We start from the raw sequence: 19,008 nt of genomic DNA on the forward strand, positions 1-19,008 counted from the left end.
CTTTTTCATTAGTATTTATAGGTATAACGTTCTCTTGTGTCCTGTAAATGTCCTGCCAAGATTATACCACAGTTGTTCATGCAGTCTTTTCAGTTCCAGCTGAACAAATACTGCTCGTTATGTCAAAAGGTTCTTGCACTGCTCTGTTTTTCTAAAATGTCAGAGTTTACTGTAACCTAAATATTCACAGTATTTTTTTTGTTCTGTTTGTATTTGATGCAAATGGGAGTGTGCAGTTTTAATTAAGCAAGCTTTTATCGCTATAGCATCCTTTCTGCAATGCTGAGATTTTGAGATAATATAAGGCAATTTGTGTTTTTTAAAATAATTTATCATTGACTAATACTGTATTGATTATCTTATTTCAAATATACTTCACCAATTGCTGGGGTCTGGGCTAAAGGAAGCAAACATTGCACACATTCTCAATTAGTGATCATTTTAAAACTGGGTGAAAGAGAATTCATGATGATTTTCATTCTTTTGCAAAGCTGGTACAATTGTATAGGATTTAAAAAACTGTAACAAGCTAATTGGTACAGATGAGTAGTTAAAAAAATTTTTATTACCAAATTTAATTTCAGGAAAAGAGCAAAAAGTCTTCATGCAGAAAAAAAAGAAGTCAACAGCCATTTTTCTACAGGAACCAAAGACCCCCAAAACTCCAAACTCAGGTCCCAGCTGTCCAGAGCTTCTATTCCCATGTCTAAATACTTTTTCTAAAGTTAAAAAAAAAAAAGTTTAAAAAAAATTCAGTGTGGAGGAGATAGGCTAACTGAATTAAGCTAAGGGATTCTTTTATGTCAGATAGAAATGGTGATAGAGGGCTTTTGCAGAGCCTCAGTTAATTACAAACTGATTTTTTTCTAATAAATGTCTAGTCAAATGAGGCTTCTCATGTAGCTGGCTGCTGTTACCTGCCTGGACTCTTAGATCCAGATGTACAGCTGTTATGAATTGGGAATTTGGAGCTTCTTATAAGGAAAGGCTGAGGGTGTTGGTCCTATTGAGACTCAGACAGAGATGACTGAGAGGGAGCTTCATCAATGTCTATAAGAATCTGAAGAGAGTGTGTCAGAGGATGTTTCCAGGCTCTTCCTAGTTGTGCTAAGCAGTAGAACAAGAGGCAATGGGCAGAAACTGATGCACAGGAAGTTCCAGCTGAATATGAAAAGGAGGGTCTTTACTGTGAAGGTCGTGAGCATGCACTGGAACAGATTGCCCAGGGAGGTTCTGGACTCTCTCCTCCGTGTTCCAGAACAGTCTGGGCACAATCCTGTGCTGTGTGCTCTGGTATGACCCTGCTTGAGCAGGAAGGTTGGACCAGATGACCCACTGTGGTCTCTTCCAACCTGGAAGAGACCCATTCTGACCCATTCTTTGATGTTGGGATTCTGTGAATTGGCAGGTTTATTAGCATATATTTGATCTCTGACACCTTGCACTGGCTGCAGATTTTTCTGTGCAGGAGAAAAGGATTTTTGGTTAGTGAAAGGGCACATCTGGGTCTATAATATGCATTTTGGCTTGATCTCAGACTTATATGATACCTGATAGCAGGAAGCTGCATGTAGTTGGGGCCTTTTAAATAGACTACAGTTCACAATGAAAAATTAACTTATCCCTTGTTTACCTGACTTAAGGGTTGTGTGGTTCTTGATTGGTTTTAATTTTCTTTTTAATGAGATGACCTTTTTCGTTCCAGTTTCTTGAATAATTTTCAGCATTTTGTACTTTTTCTAATAATTAAAGAATATTGATCAGGCCTAAAAGTAGGAAGTATTTTATGGGTGTTTGTGCTTTGTCTCTCAATGAAAACTGGGGAAACTGAATAAAAGAGGAGCAAATTGGTGGTAAGGCAGGAGATATGAATGCCTGGTATATTATGCATTTTGCAGCCTTTAGTAATATAGTAATGTACTTCTTTCTTGTGTAGCTGTAAATGAGGATGTCAACACAAAATGAGACACTCTCCCTAGAGAACCAATCCCCTACTCTGAAGCTATTGCAAACCTACAAGAATTTCTTACAGGTGAAGAGTTTTGCAAGGTGTCTGAGATCCAAGTTGCTAAGATCTCTTTCAAAGGAGACTTCAGAAGGGAGTTCAGTATGATTTTAGATACCTCTAGTGTGGGCATCTGTACTGAAGTTTAAACACTCTTCATAGCCAGTGACAAAAAATAGCCACTTGTAAGGCTCTGCTTCTCTTACATAATTTAAATATCTTGATACTGAAGGTAGATTGGATGTGGCTTTTTTCCTTCCTGATGTCTGTGAAGGCATACGGAGTGATTTAAAGTGGGTGAGATGAATCCTACACCTGAAGTTGTTTACCTACATCACATGCTGGAAATACCCTGGAGAAGAAAACTTTTAAATTCTCATGTAGTCTCAAAGCTGCAGCAGAGAAGTCTCTTATCTGCCACAATTTACATTGTCAGCATTGTACTTGTCTGACCCCACATGATAAAAGGACAGGGAAAACAGGTTCTGTGGGGTGTGTCTTATGTTCTCTGTGTATTTGAGGGAGCAAAGTGGGGAAGGAGTCCATTGAGACAATGGGCTGCTGCTTAAGTTACAGGTTATCCAAATTTATTATAGCAGAAAAACAATCCCAAAGCATTAAGGTTATAAAAACCCTCTTAGTCTTTTCTCACATCTTTTTTAAAAGTCTAGACATGACGTATAGTATTTAGAAATGGGCCATAAAATTGGTTCCAGTTGTACCTTCATTGTTTGTAGTGGTTGTCTGATTAAGGTACATTTAATGGAAAACCAGTTTTCACTGTTATAAAAAACCCAGCAATTATTTTAGTATTCTAAAAAAATGTAACCTTTCTCTAGCTAAGCAGTTCAGTTGCACCAGCTTATTCTTGGCAGCAGGTAGCTTTAGAAAAAAATAGGAAGTTGGATTGTGTAAATTTTGAAGTCAGAGCTTTTCATCTCTAATGTATAAAATAGAGCTGTGAGTGTTTAGGTTATATTATAGCTGTTGTTTTTTCCCTTATTATAAACTTGCAGGAAACATCTTGTTACTGGTCAGATTAATTGCCTTTAGTAAGCTGATACTAACATTCTACTGTATAAGAGACATTATTCAAATTTTAATTTAGCTTGCCAATATTTTTTTTTTAGAAATTCACAGCCAATTCCTTGCCCCACCAGGAGGAAAATAAAAATTATTTGTGATACACTTCACATGAACAATGAGACTTCCTTAACATTTCAGCAGTCAAAAAGAGGCCTACTTGATTTTTTTTGCATTTCTGGGTTCTTTTGCATCGCAAGCTATTTAGATCTGAACATATCTAAGCTCCTCAAAATACAGTGTAATTTGGGTGTGTAGTGTTCTCTGCCTGAGTACTAGCTATCCTTTTTGTTTGGATAATGCTGTAGAGGTTTCTGCCACCACAAATTTGTCAAGTAGGGCATCTTCTGGCAGTTGTAAGTGGCAGTGACAGCAGGTGTCTTCAGTCAGTTTTGTCAGGTCTTTTGTAGGTTTATGAGAATAAATAGGTTTCCTTTTGTGGAAGAGAAACATCTGAAGTATTTGGTTTTTCAACATCACTGCTAAAAATGTTTTAATTCTCTGAAGAAATGTCAAGTGCTGTAAGACTAGCATATTACATGGCAAGACACTGAATGCAGGAAATGTATTTTAAAACAAATGGCTATTTTCTGTCTTTATGGTAAGTGATTTTATAAACACTTCTGGAGAATAATAAATCCTGTGGGGTTTTTTTAAGTATTAGACATACTAGTATGTTAAAAATAACTTTCAGTGATGCAAAATATGTGTATTGCCTCCTTACAGGACCAGGTTTCAGACACTACCTTTCTTGGAGATAAGTGGTGTTGGGACATGATTGCTGTGCAACAGTGGCCATTGCAGCAAAATTCCTTCTATGGCCAGAAACAGCCTGTCCTATGATATCATAGGAATGTCAAGCCAGTGAAGACATAGGCAGTCAAATGTCTGTTTTATAAATAGAGCTCCAAAATGTTTTTTCTGAAAACAGGAAATAGTTATTAAGAAGATAAATTTCATGGCATTTAATTTAATTAAAAGGAAAAACAGTTACAAAAACTGAACTATCTTTATTCATGCTTTAGAATGGTAAATGCTTTAGAAATACCTTATGGAACAGACCATTCTTAAAAGTAAGTTTTGAATGTCAAGCAACAGCAAATGCTGAGTACCAAGCTAGTTCTTACAGCAGTGTTGAATTTTGTTAATACTGAAGAAAGTAACTCAAGGGCATTAGTGAAATTTAAATTTAGATAAATTTTGTTTCAGAATTATTAGTGAGAATGTTTAAGAGGAAATTCAGTTTTACACTTGAGATTCCTTGACTGAAAACACATCTCAATTTTTTCTTTATACATCTTCCGTTCCTCGCTAATAGTGTTGCACTTTTCTACAATTTTGGAAAATCCTGGAAATCTGATCCGGGAATCATCAAAGCCACGGAAGAACAAAAGAAAAAGGTAAAGCCAAGAGATACAAACTTGTTCTTCAACAGCCTTCCACCAGCTGATCAAAGTATTTAGTTTACCATTCAGTACATTGCTTTTCAGTAAGTTGTATAAAAAAGGGTTTAAAATGTTGAAAAGTCTTCCAGACTTATTTTTTAACGTGTGGAATGCATTTCAGCTCTTAACTGGTGCAAAATTACATATTAGTCATTTTGAGAAGCAAAATAAAATTGTAATTTGAATTTCCAATATTAAAAGTTTGAAAAGCAGTTAAGTGAAAAAGGAAGTGTGAAGTTTCAGACTTTTGCCCTACTGAAACAAATAGCCCATTATGGGAAAAGTGTTAGTTACTTTTATGAAAACTTTCTAGACTTCTAAGCATCTCTAATTTTCTTTATTTTTGTATCTAAAATTATTAGACTGACAAACATTTTGAAGCTAAAACAGCCAAAACCCCAGGCAGTTTGGGATGGGCTTTTATTTTGGCGTAAATGTTAGAGAAAATATGAGTGATCTAATGATGTCTAAGATGTTGTATCATGATTAGCATCTCATATTTTTATTTTAAATTAGGTGCATTGTTCCCAGCAGCCAAAATGAGCATTGAATATGCCAAAATTATACAAGCAGCAAAACCATTTTGTTTTGTTTAAGTTTCCTAGAAGCCAACATTCCACCTAAAATGAACTTTGAGCTTCTACTTCATGGTTATTTGTGAAAAGACCTGTATGGATCAAGATCAGACCACTTGGTGTTATATTCTTATGTAGGAATGAAAATATAATAGCCATTAAAAGGATGGTGTTGTTGAAATAATTTTTGTGTTCTGCAATATGCTATAGCTGAGTTCTTAGTCAATATGCAGATTTGGATTTACTCTGAAAATTCCATTTCTGTTATTGCCAGTTTGCCAAAGTAAATTCCCAACTAAATTCTCCTTCTTCAGCTGGACTAGATTGAGTAGTCAACTATGACACTTTGGGTTGGATTCAGCAAATTGCACAACTATGCATTTATTTAATCTACTTGCTTAAGTAGGAAAGTGTGGTTCCAAAAGCCACATTAAACTGGGTAGGAATTGCAAAATGGAACTTCTTGAGGCAGATGCATATGGCTGTGAATGTTTTGGATTTCTTACATTGCTTCTAACCACATGGTAAAATGTTCTGTTACCAGGGATATGAACCACTGTAGGACATGTGTGTTACCTTCAAGCAGTGTACCACTTCCTAACATTTTCATAATTTGTCTCCAAGTATTTAATGCTGAGTTAGTCTTTAGCTTTGAAATAACTAAGAAAGAAAATTCTTTTCATTTCAGGTAAACGTGTTAATTATGTTTAGAAATGTGTAGTAAGCAGCAATTTCAGATGTTTGTTGTTTTGATATGTCATGTCCTTCATTCTGTGTTACAAAATAACCCAAATCAGTTTTAAAGCAAGTGAAGGGATAAATAAATAAGATATTCCTATAGTTTGAAAGCATAGAAGGGAGACAAAGGTTTACAAAGCACAATGATGTGCATTTAACTGAGGTGATCCTGAGTCTGCACAAGACTTATATTTAAAAGCTCTTCATCTGCTCTTGTTCTGTTCTGTTCTCCTGAGGTTTGGGATTTTGCTTGTGGACCATACTGAGCTCCAGTGTTGAGTGTGAGACCATGCACATTCGTTTTTGCATCCTTTTGTTAGTCTGTAGTGTAGTGTTATACTCCCACTGAAATCAGAGGGACTCATATTGAATTGTCCAGGATGTCAAAAGTCACACCAGCAGCGCTGAAATCACAGTAGGTGACTAGGAATAAGTATAAACTAGAATTAATTTAGAAGTAAATATGCATATTGGTTTAGTAAAGTAGATTCAAAATCAGTTTCATCTGAATTGAATTTGTTGCTGTGTGTAGAAAGTACATAATAAAGGGTTCACAGCCACAGGTCTGAAAATGCTTGTCACCATTTGTTTATATGCTAAATTCTAAATTTTTTTTTTTTCCTGCAGACAATAGTAGAACTTGCAGAGACAGGAAGTCTGGACCTCAGTATATTCTGCAGTACCTGCTTGGTAGTATATTTTTTGATCAATTTTGCTGTTTATTTTTTTTCCCTTTAATGCTAAGCCAAAATTAGTGTTCCTGTAATGAACACATATTTGACCTTATTGCAGTTTCAAAGGCAGAATTTATTTGTACTCTTTAATCTAAGCAATGTTTTCAGTACATAATATATATACAAAAAAATGCAACAGTGAGAGGAAAAAGATTATTGCATTGGAAATAACTTGCCAGTGTCAAAATTCAAGTATCCAGTATGTCTACCAGGTTGGTTGGTTATACCCCTAGCAAATTATAAAAGTCACATGTGACATTCCACTACCTTCATAACTTGCAGTAAAATTATGTTGTGTTCTAATAAAATATTTTTTCAAAAATCAAGTGTATTTCGCTATCTGGCAATAGTCAGGAGTGGGGGGAAGAAATCTTAATTTTTGTAAAACAAATATAACATGCTTTTTCTTTGGAAATTAACTAGCAGATACAAAATCCTCAAGCATATCAGTGTTAACACTGCAAAGCTCTGATGTATGTGGAACGTGAATGATGTTTGTATCTCCAAATCTGAAGCTGGAAAATTATATACAGATGTGACACCTTAAAAATTATGTGTGTATATATACATATATATTTCAGACTTCTTTTAAGACATAACCTTTCAAGAAAAAATTTTGGGAGTTATTTAGCATTTTAAGTTCCACTGAGTTCTGCTTGTTGAGTCATATTTCTGTCTTTAAAAAATAACCTGAAAAGTTAATATTAGAGCTTGGTTATGAATGATACACAGTCATGGAACTCAAGTGCATTCTTTATTTTCATTGTTAAAAGCTGAAATGAAGCTGGTTGCTATACAAAACTCAATAGCTGGAGGTAATAGAAGAACTTTGTATGAGAAAAAGAATTCTTTCTATAAGAAAAAAAAGTGAAGATTATTTCAGTGCAGTTGTAAGGATGTTTGTGTTAAAAAGTGTGTAGATTAAGCGAAATAGCTAGGATTGCCTTTGTAATTAGCTTCGAGTTTGAAGTTCTCTGAGGAATTAACAATAGCACAATCAATTTACATTTAAATTGAAAGTTTGTGTTCTATTTCAAATACATCAGGGTAGGTTGCTTTTCTAAACAAATGTTTGTTTCCGTTGCAGATACGGAAGCCAGTGAGGTCCAAACACTGCGGTGTTTGCAATCGATGTATAGCAAAGTTTGATCACCACTGCCCGTGGGTGGGGAACTGCGTAGGTGAGGAATTTGCTAAAATGCTCTGCAAGGTCTTGCCAGTTCTCATTTCACAGTGGAAGAGACTTGGCTTCTTAAGAAAAGCTTTTCAATATTGAGCTTAATTCCTTTTCAACAGCTGATTCTCTGCATTATTCTCATTTGTATTGTCTATTATATACCTGTCCTCAATATTGTTCTGTGTCTTATTCAGTTTGCTACATCTGTATGTTAATTGACATGAAGTTTAGTAATGAAAAGATTCAAAGCTTAACTGCTGAAAATGCATGTCCCAATTTCACAACTGATTATTATCCATTACATAAGATGAAAATTTTAATTTTGACCAATAATATTCAGTAACTTATTGGTAGAGTATGCATCTTTAAAATTGGTATGATTATACAAGTTAGATCCAGAATTACTTCCTATTGAGGTATTCTCCTCTTTTTGACCATTCAGGTTACCTTTTGTTCTCCCCAGTGATTATGAAATGAATGGTTATAGAATAGAAATAAAGTCTCTAAATGCTGCTATTTCCAGTCATACTTTTTGAGAAACTTATTTGAAAACCATTATTATGCAGGGAGCACTGAAGACCTCTCAGCTAGGAAATGAGTGCAGCTTGCTTCACGTGTTTAATTTTTTAGGACACAAGCAGAGGTAACTTTAATCTTGGGGAGGAGTTATGACCTGGGTTCACTGACAGTTGACAGTTTCATAAATGCTTCACTGTAGTCCTTTCAAATAGATTTAGTAATGAATAAGCAGAGTAGTTTGGTCTGAAAATCAAGAATAAAATCCTGGCATTTAAATTTTAACAGAACATCTCTAAAGTCTCATTGAGATCACCACTTCTGTTTTATGTTTCCTAGAGATGTAACTATCTGAGATATTTTTGGTTTATATTTTAGATGTTTTACAACTAAAAACTAAGAAATTTTTAATTCAGCCAGGCAGGGGAGCATGGGCTCAGGTTTTACAAGAGTACCAAGGAGTATGTGTCAATGGGACAGCAAGATCCAGTATTTTAATCTGTAACTAGAAAGAAAACAAAAAACAAATGGGGGAGGAAAGCCCTTTGTTTGTGTGTATTGAGAAAGTATGAGTGATGGGATTAGGGTAGGTGGAGGAAATGGTTTTTAAGTCACAGTGATGATGGAAAAGTAGAGTCTGTCTTTTAGTGGTGGTGTACAGAGTGGGGTAACTGGAGGTAAAAGTAAACCTTGGGCTCTTGAAAGTATGCTGGGAAAAAGTGTTAGAAATCACAGTATGGGAGCTGGAGCTGAACTGGAGGGAGTGATGGTCTGAACAACCTTATATGGCTTCTCTGTCTCAGACTGGGACATGGTCACTCTAAGAATGGGATTGCAAAACAGAGTCCATTCTTAAAACAGCATTTGTGGTATGTTTGCCAAAAAGGGAAACATGAATCATGCCTTTCTGGAAAGGTGGAATTTGAATGTGTGTGGAATGTGTTAAAAGGATAAGAATGTTGCTAAAGATAGGACTGAGAAATCTTGTAAGAGTGTTTACAGACACTCTAAAATAAATCCTTTGGGGGTAAAACTTGGCACATAAAGAGACCTAGAATGTTTTTACCATTTTTACGAGGTTGAGAAAAAGTGGAGACTATTTGAAAAATAAATGAATTGGCAACTAGGGCAAAATTTTAGGTAAAATACAGCAAGCAAGTCTCTGGAAGTGATTATATTTATCTTCTAAATGGAGTATTGAAATAGCATTATGTTTTTCTACAGTTCTTTTAAATTTTATTTTAACTGCAGAGGATGAGACTATTCTTGCCAGTCCAGGAGGGAGCTGTAGAGCACAATACTGTGTTTTGCCTAATCTTATTCAAAAAACAGTTTCTCCATTTTCTTTTTTCACTTTTTTTCCTTTTTAAACTGTGATCAAGATTGTACTATTTCATTTATAGTTTTAAATGCTACATCCATGTTTTTAGCTCTCACATATGGATTTCCTGATAGGCAGAATTTGGTTTAGTATCATTAAAGATGTTGCTAAAAGAAGCATCCCTTCACATGGGCTTCTAGGCCACTGTTTAACTTCTGTGTTCTTTACGGAATGTCTTTTATGAAACTTAACAGTTCTGAAATGTAGAATGCAAATGACAGTGATACCTTAGGGACATTCCCAACACTTCTCGTATGCCCTTAGGTGCTCAAAGGCAATATTACAATGTAATTTGTTCAGGAACTTGTTTGATTTTCAAGGAAGTGTCTTATGTTTGGTCTAGCTTGTGCTATATAAATGTTTTTCCTCATCTCTTATTTATGCAGTCTTTCAGCTCACTTGCTAAAAGCACTTGATTATTTTCTGCCTCCAGAGGATGCTCTTGTTTTAGCAGGGAAAACATTTGACATAATAAAGAAGTAAATGCTGTGCTGGTAAATGATGACAGCCGAATCTTTTGTAGCCCATTATCATCTCTGTGGGTTTTGTTTACAGCCTGGAGCTGTTGGAAGGTTGCAACACTGGACATATTTTACAAACAGAAGGAAGGCTGAGTACTTCAGAATTATGATGTACTCTCACAAGAGGCATATTTTTAGCTCTACTACTGTTAAAAATAGATCAGTCTTTTAGTAACTGAGTTTTCTTGCATTAGAATTCTGTCTAAAGCAGAGTTGTTTTTATCCCATTCATTGTTATAGCTGGGTTCTTAGGCCTTGTCTGTTCAGTTACAGGTATTTGTTTTACAAGTTTTACTAGCTATTTTATTTTCAGCAAGCTTCATCAGGCATCCATGCATAAGATGTAAGTTAGCTTATTATCAAGGAAGGTTGTATATTTTTTCATATTTATGTTACTTTTAAGAAAACAAACTCTATAGTTTGGTGATTTTTCAGTGGCTTTTAAAAATTACTTATTAATGTGTAATTCCTGGCTGTTAAGGGCTCTGCAATAGCTGTCACCGCCTTTGCTCTAAATATTGTCTGTCAATAATTTTATTAGTTCAGGAAAGAGGTTACAAATGAATTAGTGAATTGCAGTTGTAACATGACCGAAAATTAAAGAAAAGTTGCTTTGTTGCCTGAGAAATAAGAGAAAAATCATAAGTAAACCAGCTAATTTCACTGTCTTGAAGTTATAGGGGCTTAATATTGTAGCATAATGTTTCTATATACAATAATAAGCAGTTCTGCTAAGCAAGCAATTAAACTTTCTGGTGTAATGTTGTCTTTTTGCTGCTGAAAGTGTATTAATTTGGTCCCTGTTGTGCAACTTTAGGAGCAGGGAACCATCGCTATTTTATGGGATACCTGTTCTTCCTGCTTTTTATGATCTGCTGGATGATCTATGGATGTATCTCTTGTGAGTAAATGTGATTTTTTTTGGCCTTTTTTTTAATTGCTTTTATATACTATATCTCCTCATATGGATTTTTATAGATCTTTGCCTTATCAGAGTTTTGGATATTTTTATCCTGGAATTGAACTGCACATTAATATTTTATTATATTGGGTATTTTAATTTAGAAGATGTTTTTCTTGTTCTAGATCTTTTTTTCTTCATCACAAACAAGTATGTGCATGTGTCATGTATTCAAGGAGTTGGGAAAGGAAGAGAGAGCAAGTAAAGCTCAGAATTCTGGCACTTGTCATTTTATTATTTTATTTAACACATTCTAATGTGGGTGTTATATGTTGCTGTAAAACAAACATACCTTAAATCTTCGTATATTTTTTAACTTTTTTTTTTTTTTTCTCCAGACTGGGGTTTCCACTGTGAGACAAGTTACACAAAGGATGGATTTTGGACCTACATTACACAGATTGCTACCTGCTCTCCGTGGATGTTTTGGATGTTTCTAAACAGTGTATTTCACTTCATGTGGGTGGCTGTGTTACTCATGTGTCAGATGTATCAGGTATGGAAGGGCACTTCACTCATAATGCTGTGTCTTGGGAGTGACATAAGAATATCAAATAGTTCTGTCCTTTAAATTTGCATGTTCATTGTGCTAGACCAAGTGTTTAATCTCTCAGTCTTGCTGGAGGAGGCAAGCATCTGCTGTCTCTCAGTGTTAGTCATCATTCAGCTCTAATTCACATGGCCCTTTTTCTTGTGCAAGAGGTTTCCCTGCAAGAGGTTTCCCTCCTTTCCCTTCTCAGAACAACAAAAAGGTAAAACAGACCAGAAAAAGGCAATAAAGACTAACAGAGGATAAGAGCCATGGGGACTTATAATAATGCTGTATGTTATTAACAGAAAGGGAGCGGTAGCTTGAAAGAGGATGCAATAATATCTTACACTGCTTCAGTGTGAGTTGAGGCCATATTATTATACTCTAGTCTGACCAAACCCAAGTTTTCTTTATACTTTCTATGGAAAAAAAGTCACATTGAACGCCTTGAAGTATGACTTGTCATTAATGAACCATGAGACTTAATCTTTCCAGAAGATTTCCTGGAAATAGAAATGATCCTCTATGGCTTAGATAAAACTTTTCACGAAGTTTAAATTTTGTCCTCCATTTTTACAATATTTGTTACTTAAAACATATATCAATTTCAAAGTCTTATGGTTTATATTTGCTTCTGATAATTTCCCCAGTCAAAAACTCATTTGTTTAAAAGTGAATTTAAAAACAAATTGAAAACAGTACATTTGGTCATTTTTTAGTCTGTCTCATGCAGTACTTGGTTGCATGTGTTTATGTGAGCTAAATTACTTATTCTTCCTGTCTTAAGATATCTTGCTTGGGTATCACAACAAATGAAAGGATGAATGCAAGAAGATATAAGCACTTTAAAGTTACAACCACATCTATTGAAAGCCCATTCAAGTAAGTTTTGAAGCATATACAAATTTCTTATTTGTGTAGCCTTGCATAGATTTGAATCATGTTGCTTGTTGAAACAGACCACAACTAAACACTTCCAGACTATTTTCTCAACTTGGAGTGCTGAATCTTGTCAGCTATTTTCACAGTCACACGTTCTATCCAGTTAAATGAAGTGATTAATGTTTTGTAGTGTAGGGTGGACAAACACAGAAAAGAATGCTTTCCAGCAGTGGTTGTATTTCACTGTAGAGTTGATGGGGAAATAAATATCATCTTTATAAAGCAGATGCTCAAACCAGAGGTAGTTGCTTACTGCAGCATGTTTGTGTTGACCTGGACATTAATTTCCGCACCGGGCACTTTCTTCTGATTAATACTTACTGTGCTGGTGAAGTTGCTCTGTGCAGTAGCTCCCCTTTCTCTCTACTATGAGAAAAGAGGCTTCACTTCCTTCCTATTTATCAGGAAGAGCATGGCCAAAGCCATCTGTGGGGAAGGGCGCAGGATGTCCCAGGAACCTAAGTGGGTGTTGCATGGGTGAGAGCAAGCTGATGCATACCGTTTTGGGGCATCAATATGTAAAGAGTAGGTTGGGATTCTGGCTTCTGTAGTGATGAGAGTGCTAGATGAAAGATGGGGGCTTGGGGGTGAAGTAGCACTGAGGTGGAATACAGGGTCATGGAGCAGCTTGTGGATCCAAAGCAGGACATAAATGAAGGCATGAGGCTAGTATAATTATGGGTTGAGAGCATAAAAGGAGCTGGAAAAAGAAAAACACATCTCATCCTGCTGCACATGCTGTGTCTCCTGTGGGAGCTGCTGCTCTTTTTGGTGCTACACAGGGTAAAAGGAGATAGGAGATGGGAATTGTGATCAGGAGCAGTCAGCATGGATTCACACAATCCTGTGCAATGAACTCTAGGATGACCCTGGTTGAACCAGGGACCCACTGTGGTCCCTTTCAACCTGCCCATTTTGTGATTCTGTTCTGTAGCAGATGGATTTCTGTGCTAGGACTCTGTGTGGTCTTTTTTTATATCTCTTCATAGAAAACTTGTAGTGAGAAGCAGACAAGCATCTCTGTGTAGTTGCAGTGTTCCTACAGATTAGACTTGTAACAGAAAAAAGAAAAAGCAGATAATTTGCCTGGAAAACACAGGGTGATCCCCAGGATAAGAAAAAAGTGCTGGTTTGATTGCAGATCGCTGTCACATTCAGCAACCATTTTAACTGAAATGGCTGCTATTATAAAAATTACACCTGAAAATAACACCAGATGTCTGAAATAACTGAGCATCACCTGTCACATGAAGCATTGACATAAAATAGTTTAATCTCCTTCTTCCTTAGACCTACTCTCTCATATTTCATTATATGAGCTTCTCTTCCAGAAAACTATGATCTATTCAGCACATGTCTAATTAAGTTAAAAATCCCCAGCATGTTGGGAGTTTTTATGTAGATGTCTTAAATATTTGACAGTTAATTGATTTAGCCACAGAAAGTGCTTGAATAGTTCATTTAATTCAGATCATGCTTTCTTAATTTTGTGTTGTCAAGAGACTTGGTTGATTCTAGCCCTGCAGCTGGTGAACCAGTATGTATGCAGAAACAGATACCAATAAATATGGAAATTATTCTGGGAAGACATTCATTTCATGCCATTTTGTTTTGCATCCATCTGTACAATGCAACTGTCCTGTTAGAACAGGATCTGAACTACCAGGTTGTGCTACATGGTGATGGACTGCTAAAAACATGTTTTGGTAGATAGTGGAAGAAAGTTGGTGTCTTGATTGTGCCCAAGGATCAAACATTCACCAGTCTGGTGACCATTTCTTATTTCAGAACTTACTCACCAACTTGCTTATCAAGTATGAGAAAAATTCTGAACAGAGCTAATTTTCTAAAGTTAGAAACTTTAAGGGTGAAGAATCAAATTTGTAGGTAGGCAAAAGATTATGTACTTTGTTAGAGGAGCTATGATATTGCTTGCTAATGTGTGTTTTTCTTTTGTTTTTAGCCATGGATGTATAAGGAACATTATAGACTTCTTTGAATTCAGATGCTGTGGTCTTTTTCGGCCTGTTATTGTGGACTGGACAAGGCAGTATACAATAGAATATGACCAAACTTCAGGATCAGGCTACCAGCTAGTGTAGCACCACCTTCATCCTGTGAGCATATCATCCTGAGTGGTGCCTGAAAAATTTTCCCTCTCTCTCTTTCTCTCGACTCCGCATCCCTTGAAGAGTAGCATGCTATGTGTAGGGCTGATGATGAATCATAAAGGTACCTTCTCTTCATCAGAATTTTATTAACAAAAGTAAAAATGGACAGAATAAACTGCCAAACCTGATAAGGAAGAGGAGGAAGATCAAAAAGGGATTTTAACAGTTCTTAACATGAGAATTATTCATGGCAACATATTCACAGTATTTGTTATTGGGTTTTTTATTTAAGGTCTTTCACAATGGAGCATGAGATTATTGAAGTATTGACATAAGTAGTTATATTGTGCTGAGCAGAAAAATTTGTATCCCAATATCAATAATTCCACTGAAACAAGAATCTAGAATATCAAACTAAATTTCATGATACAGAGTTCACTGATCGCTATGTTGTAGTTCCTGTAATGTGATTTTTTTAATACAGATTTTCTGTAGTAAGATGTACGTTGAAAAATGTGCTTTTCAGTACTGTTATAAACATCCTGTGGTGGGGATCCCCTGTAACATGTTAAGTTATAGCAGTAGGGCACGTCAGGTAATGTTGAGTAAAATATGTTGCCCACATTTTTTGGTGATTGTTTTTGCCACCAGTTAGTGGTACAACTAAATACTTGTAACAACCCTGTTCTGAAATAATGTAGTCTGAAATAAACAGCTGCGCCAATAAGGAAAGCTTTTCTGTCAAAGTTAAAGCCCTGCCTAAATGCATGATACACCTGTAAAATTAGTTTACAGTATATAATGTTCAGGGAAAAAAGTGGGGGAAAAAAGTGGGGGAAAAATAATTATCTTTGAAGTAATTGTAAAAGCAATTTACAAACTAGCAATGTTTTAGTATTAGGTTTGGTCCTCATACAGTACAGTGTAGTGTATCTGGAGACACGTTGGAAGAGAAATTACATGGGGGATACCACAGATGTAAAAGCAAAAGTCTCAGTTATAAAAGGACAAAGCAAAAGTCTCAGTTATAAAAGGACAAGAGAGTTTTGCAATTGGAGAAGAAGAACCCAAAGTTGCCTGAAATGCTTATTTCATTTGGATGTGAAATAATGGAACCCAAACTCTAACAAAAACAAAAAACTAAGAATCCCCTTGACAGCACGTGCACACAGAAAATGCAGAGCAGTGTTCTGGGGATGATGGTGTATTGGCACGTGGAAATCGCCCTTAATTTCTGTTTTTAAGTTCTCATGCTACAGATGTGTTTGGAAGGTAAGGAATGATCTGAAATTGCATTCCAAAGGGGCTTTTCTTGAATGTGATGCACTGATTTTTGTTATGGTGTTTTCATATACTCATAGTGAATTGTTCACTGCTTCCTTAACTATTGTTTACAGAGAGACTGAGAATCAGTTTTGTTCTCTTCTAAGTGCTGTAGCAACCCAGTGGTTCAAGGAACCTGTGAGGGGAGTTTGGGGAGGGTCCTGAAAGCAGATGTCTGAGACCAGTGTAAAGAATGTGTATCTGTATATAAATAATTTATCAAATAGTTTTCTCTCTGTGAGTGTGTGTTTAGTGTATTTAAAGCTGCTCATTTTCATTTTATTCAACCAAAAAAGTATAGGAAGATATCTAATGAGCTTTTAGTGATGTTAAATATTGCTGTTAATAGGCATTATGCCCTGCAAATTCACTGCATGTTGGATGCTTGGCAAAATTAGCATTTTCTGTAATACGCAGATTACAGATAATAAAGCAATCTAGTGGTATTCCCAGCCCTTGCCTTAGTAGGAGGAGCAGTGAAACTGTAAATAGTTGATGTTCAGTATTTGCAAGTAAACATTTTTTCTGTAGTTGTTCATTGATCTCAAGACACACACATAGTTTGCAAGTACCAGATATCAGGATTTACAGAAGTGAAGCATCAGAGTCCTTGAATGTTTAATACTGGAAAAATCAATGTTGTCTTCGACACTTTTAACAGGAGAGGTTTGGGTATAGGGGTGAAGAAGCTTTGGCTACTGTTGTCAGACAAAATTTGTAATCCTAACAAAAACATGCTCTATTTCTGTGAAAACAATTGACTTCAGTTATTCATATTTTTTTTCTAATCAGAAAAAAGCATGAAAGCTTTACACTATAGTTTGTTTTAATCACCAATGATATTCTGCATATTTGTTCATTCATTTCTTTTTTCATGTTTTAGTTGGGGGTCGGTTGACTTGAGGAGCTTCAATACACTTTATAAAATATCACCCCGCCACCAGAAGAGCAGTTCAGTGCATGATGCAAGTTTTGGTCATATTTGCCCAGTAGCATTAAATGCCATAAATTGTATCATGCACTCCATGTCAAAAATGTTTGCAAAAGAAGAGGTGATCCTTGGTAGCACATAGCAAGTTCTGCACTATTTACATGTCAGTTGCTCTCTGGTGACAGATTTGTTGAGACCTGCAGAATCTGAGCAATAGTAGGTAGTTGTGAAAATTAACATGCATATATGGATTTGGGATGTATGAAGTTTCCAGTGCAAAATGTAACTTGTCTTGAGTAACACTGAATTTTTGATGTAAAATCATAAAGCAAGCAGGGGGGAGCCAACTATGCAGCATTTTTTCTGTCAAGTTATCAAACTTAAAATTCACTTGTTGAACCAAAACTGCATTGCTTCTGAAACTTAAGCTGATCCAGACCAACAGCAGATCAGACCAACTTAATCTGACATAGGTAGAATAAATAGGAATTTTGTCTTGGCCCTAAACATGTGCTGTTTCTTTGCAGGTTTTTGTATTCTTTGATGTCCACCAGATTTTTTTTTTCAATTAATGTGTAAAACAGCATCACTACATTTTAAGCTGTGGATTTTTTTGTATATTATTTATAACTGTGCCAAGTATTATTTTAATACTGTCGAGATCTTGATGTGTATTACATTGTGAACAAAAAAAATCTGTAAAATGTTTAATAAACTAGCTCTCCTTACATAAATTAAATCTGTTAAATTTTGTAAGTTATTAATCAAATAAATATTGACTCTTAGATGCAGTGTTTGTATTGACTTGGGGTGTGATTTCATGCAGTGTAGTTTATGTCCAGTTTCAGAAGCCTTTCTGGAAAAATCTGCAGGTGTCTTACAGATGGCATGCACCCAAATCTGTACAGATGTGAAATCCTATGAGTTATACACTGTGGTAAATTACACCTTTGCACTACCAATTAAAGTTAGCATTCCCTAATTAAATATTCCTGTCTTTTGAGTGAAGCCTGCTGGCAAGGTAACGTTTCTTCAAGGAGAACTCCATCTAGGGAATGTTTCATGTGGCCCAATGTACTTACATAATGACATTTGAGGTATTCTAAGGGTCAGCCAAGCATCTACATACAGCTAGGATGTGTCACCAAGATATATGCTCCTGGGTGGCACTCGCAGGAGACAGACTACCTTGGCTATTCTGATCTGTGCTAAAGGTTAGAGTTTGAGTAGAAACAAGGTAACAGTCCAAGCTCGAGTCTAATCAGGACATTTACAACCAGCAATGAGTAATAAACTGTAAGGCTAGGACTTAGGAGGCCATCTAAAGGGAAGAAAAAGTGTTTCTGCTGAGTCTTGTTTTGGTATTGAGATTGAGAATTGGTGGTGGTGTTCTTCCCTTCCCCAGGCAGTGTTTCTGGTGAGGCTGTGTCTGGGGTGACCACCCTTTGGCTTGTCAGGAAAAGACCAGGGAAGACCTTTCAACCTGTGCTGAAGATCTCCATCCAAGATTTGCAGTGCTCCATCAGAGGAATTGCTGTGCTTGGGAGTCCTGATGATTTGAAAGCTGGTTCCTGGGTTTGGGTTTTTTTGGAAAGAAGCCAGCCCTCTGCACCCTCATTATGCCTCTACTAGAGTTCAGTGCCTTGCACCTACCATTAGCTGCCTTCTAATAAAATCAGACTTCCTTGCTATGAAAGCAATGTTGATGCTATGAGTAGCAGGACTGAGAGTTTTTCCTAGGCTGTGCTGTTGTTTACTGTCTCACTCCCACCTGAAATGTGCTGCTTCAGAGTTACTGTTGCCTTTTTCAGCTCTAATCTTTCCTGCTCTGTGAACTGGACAAGCTCTTGGGTCACTGAGCTGGCTTGTCTTTCCTTCTATCCACATGGTTCCTTTATAACCTGTACAAAATGCTCTTTGTGTATTATTTTGAGTAGTACATATTTTTCTAATTAGGCTTTTGGCTTGAACTGCTTCACTGCCTCAGACCACGGTCATAGATGTTGCTTGAAACTGTTTTAGACCATGCTGAC

At 36.1% G+C, this 19,008-nt stretch overlaps 1 protein-coding gene across 2 annotated transcripts in view; it reads left to right on the forward strand.

Annotated features, from left to right (window-relative positions):
• ZDHHC17 (zinc finger DHHC-type palmitoyltransferase 17) overlaps positions 1–17,779 on the forward strand; it is a 66,114-nt gene extending 48,335 nt beyond the window's left edge. For both annotated transcript variants that reach the window (XM_050986499.1, XM_050986503.1), the window contains exons 11-17: positions 4,364–4,488; positions 6,474–6,536; positions 7,668–7,761; positions 10,993–11,076; positions 11,475–11,632; positions 12,456–12,550; positions 14,574–17,779. In XM_050986499.1, the coding sequence (XP_050842456.1) occupies positions 4,364–4,488; positions 6,474–6,536; positions 7,668–7,761; positions 10,993–11,076; positions 11,475–11,632; positions 12,456–12,550; positions 14,574–14,712 (758 nt within the window). In that variant the 3' untranslated portion in view covers positions 14,713–17,779. The remainder of the gene's footprint in view (positions 1–4,363; positions 4,489–6,473; positions 6,537–7,667; positions 7,762–10,992; positions 11,077–11,474; positions 11,633–12,455; positions 12,551–14,573) is intronic.
• Positions 17,780–19,008: the final 1,229 nt, after the last annotated feature.

The sequence above is a fragment of the Serinus canaria genome, chromosome 1A (genome assembly GCF_022539315.1).
Source record: "Serinus canaria isolate serCan28SL12 chromosome 1A, serCan2020, whole genome shotgun sequence".
Taxonomy (NCBI): Eukaryota; Metazoa; Chordata; class Aves; order Passeriformes; family Fringillidae; genus Serinus; species Serinus canaria.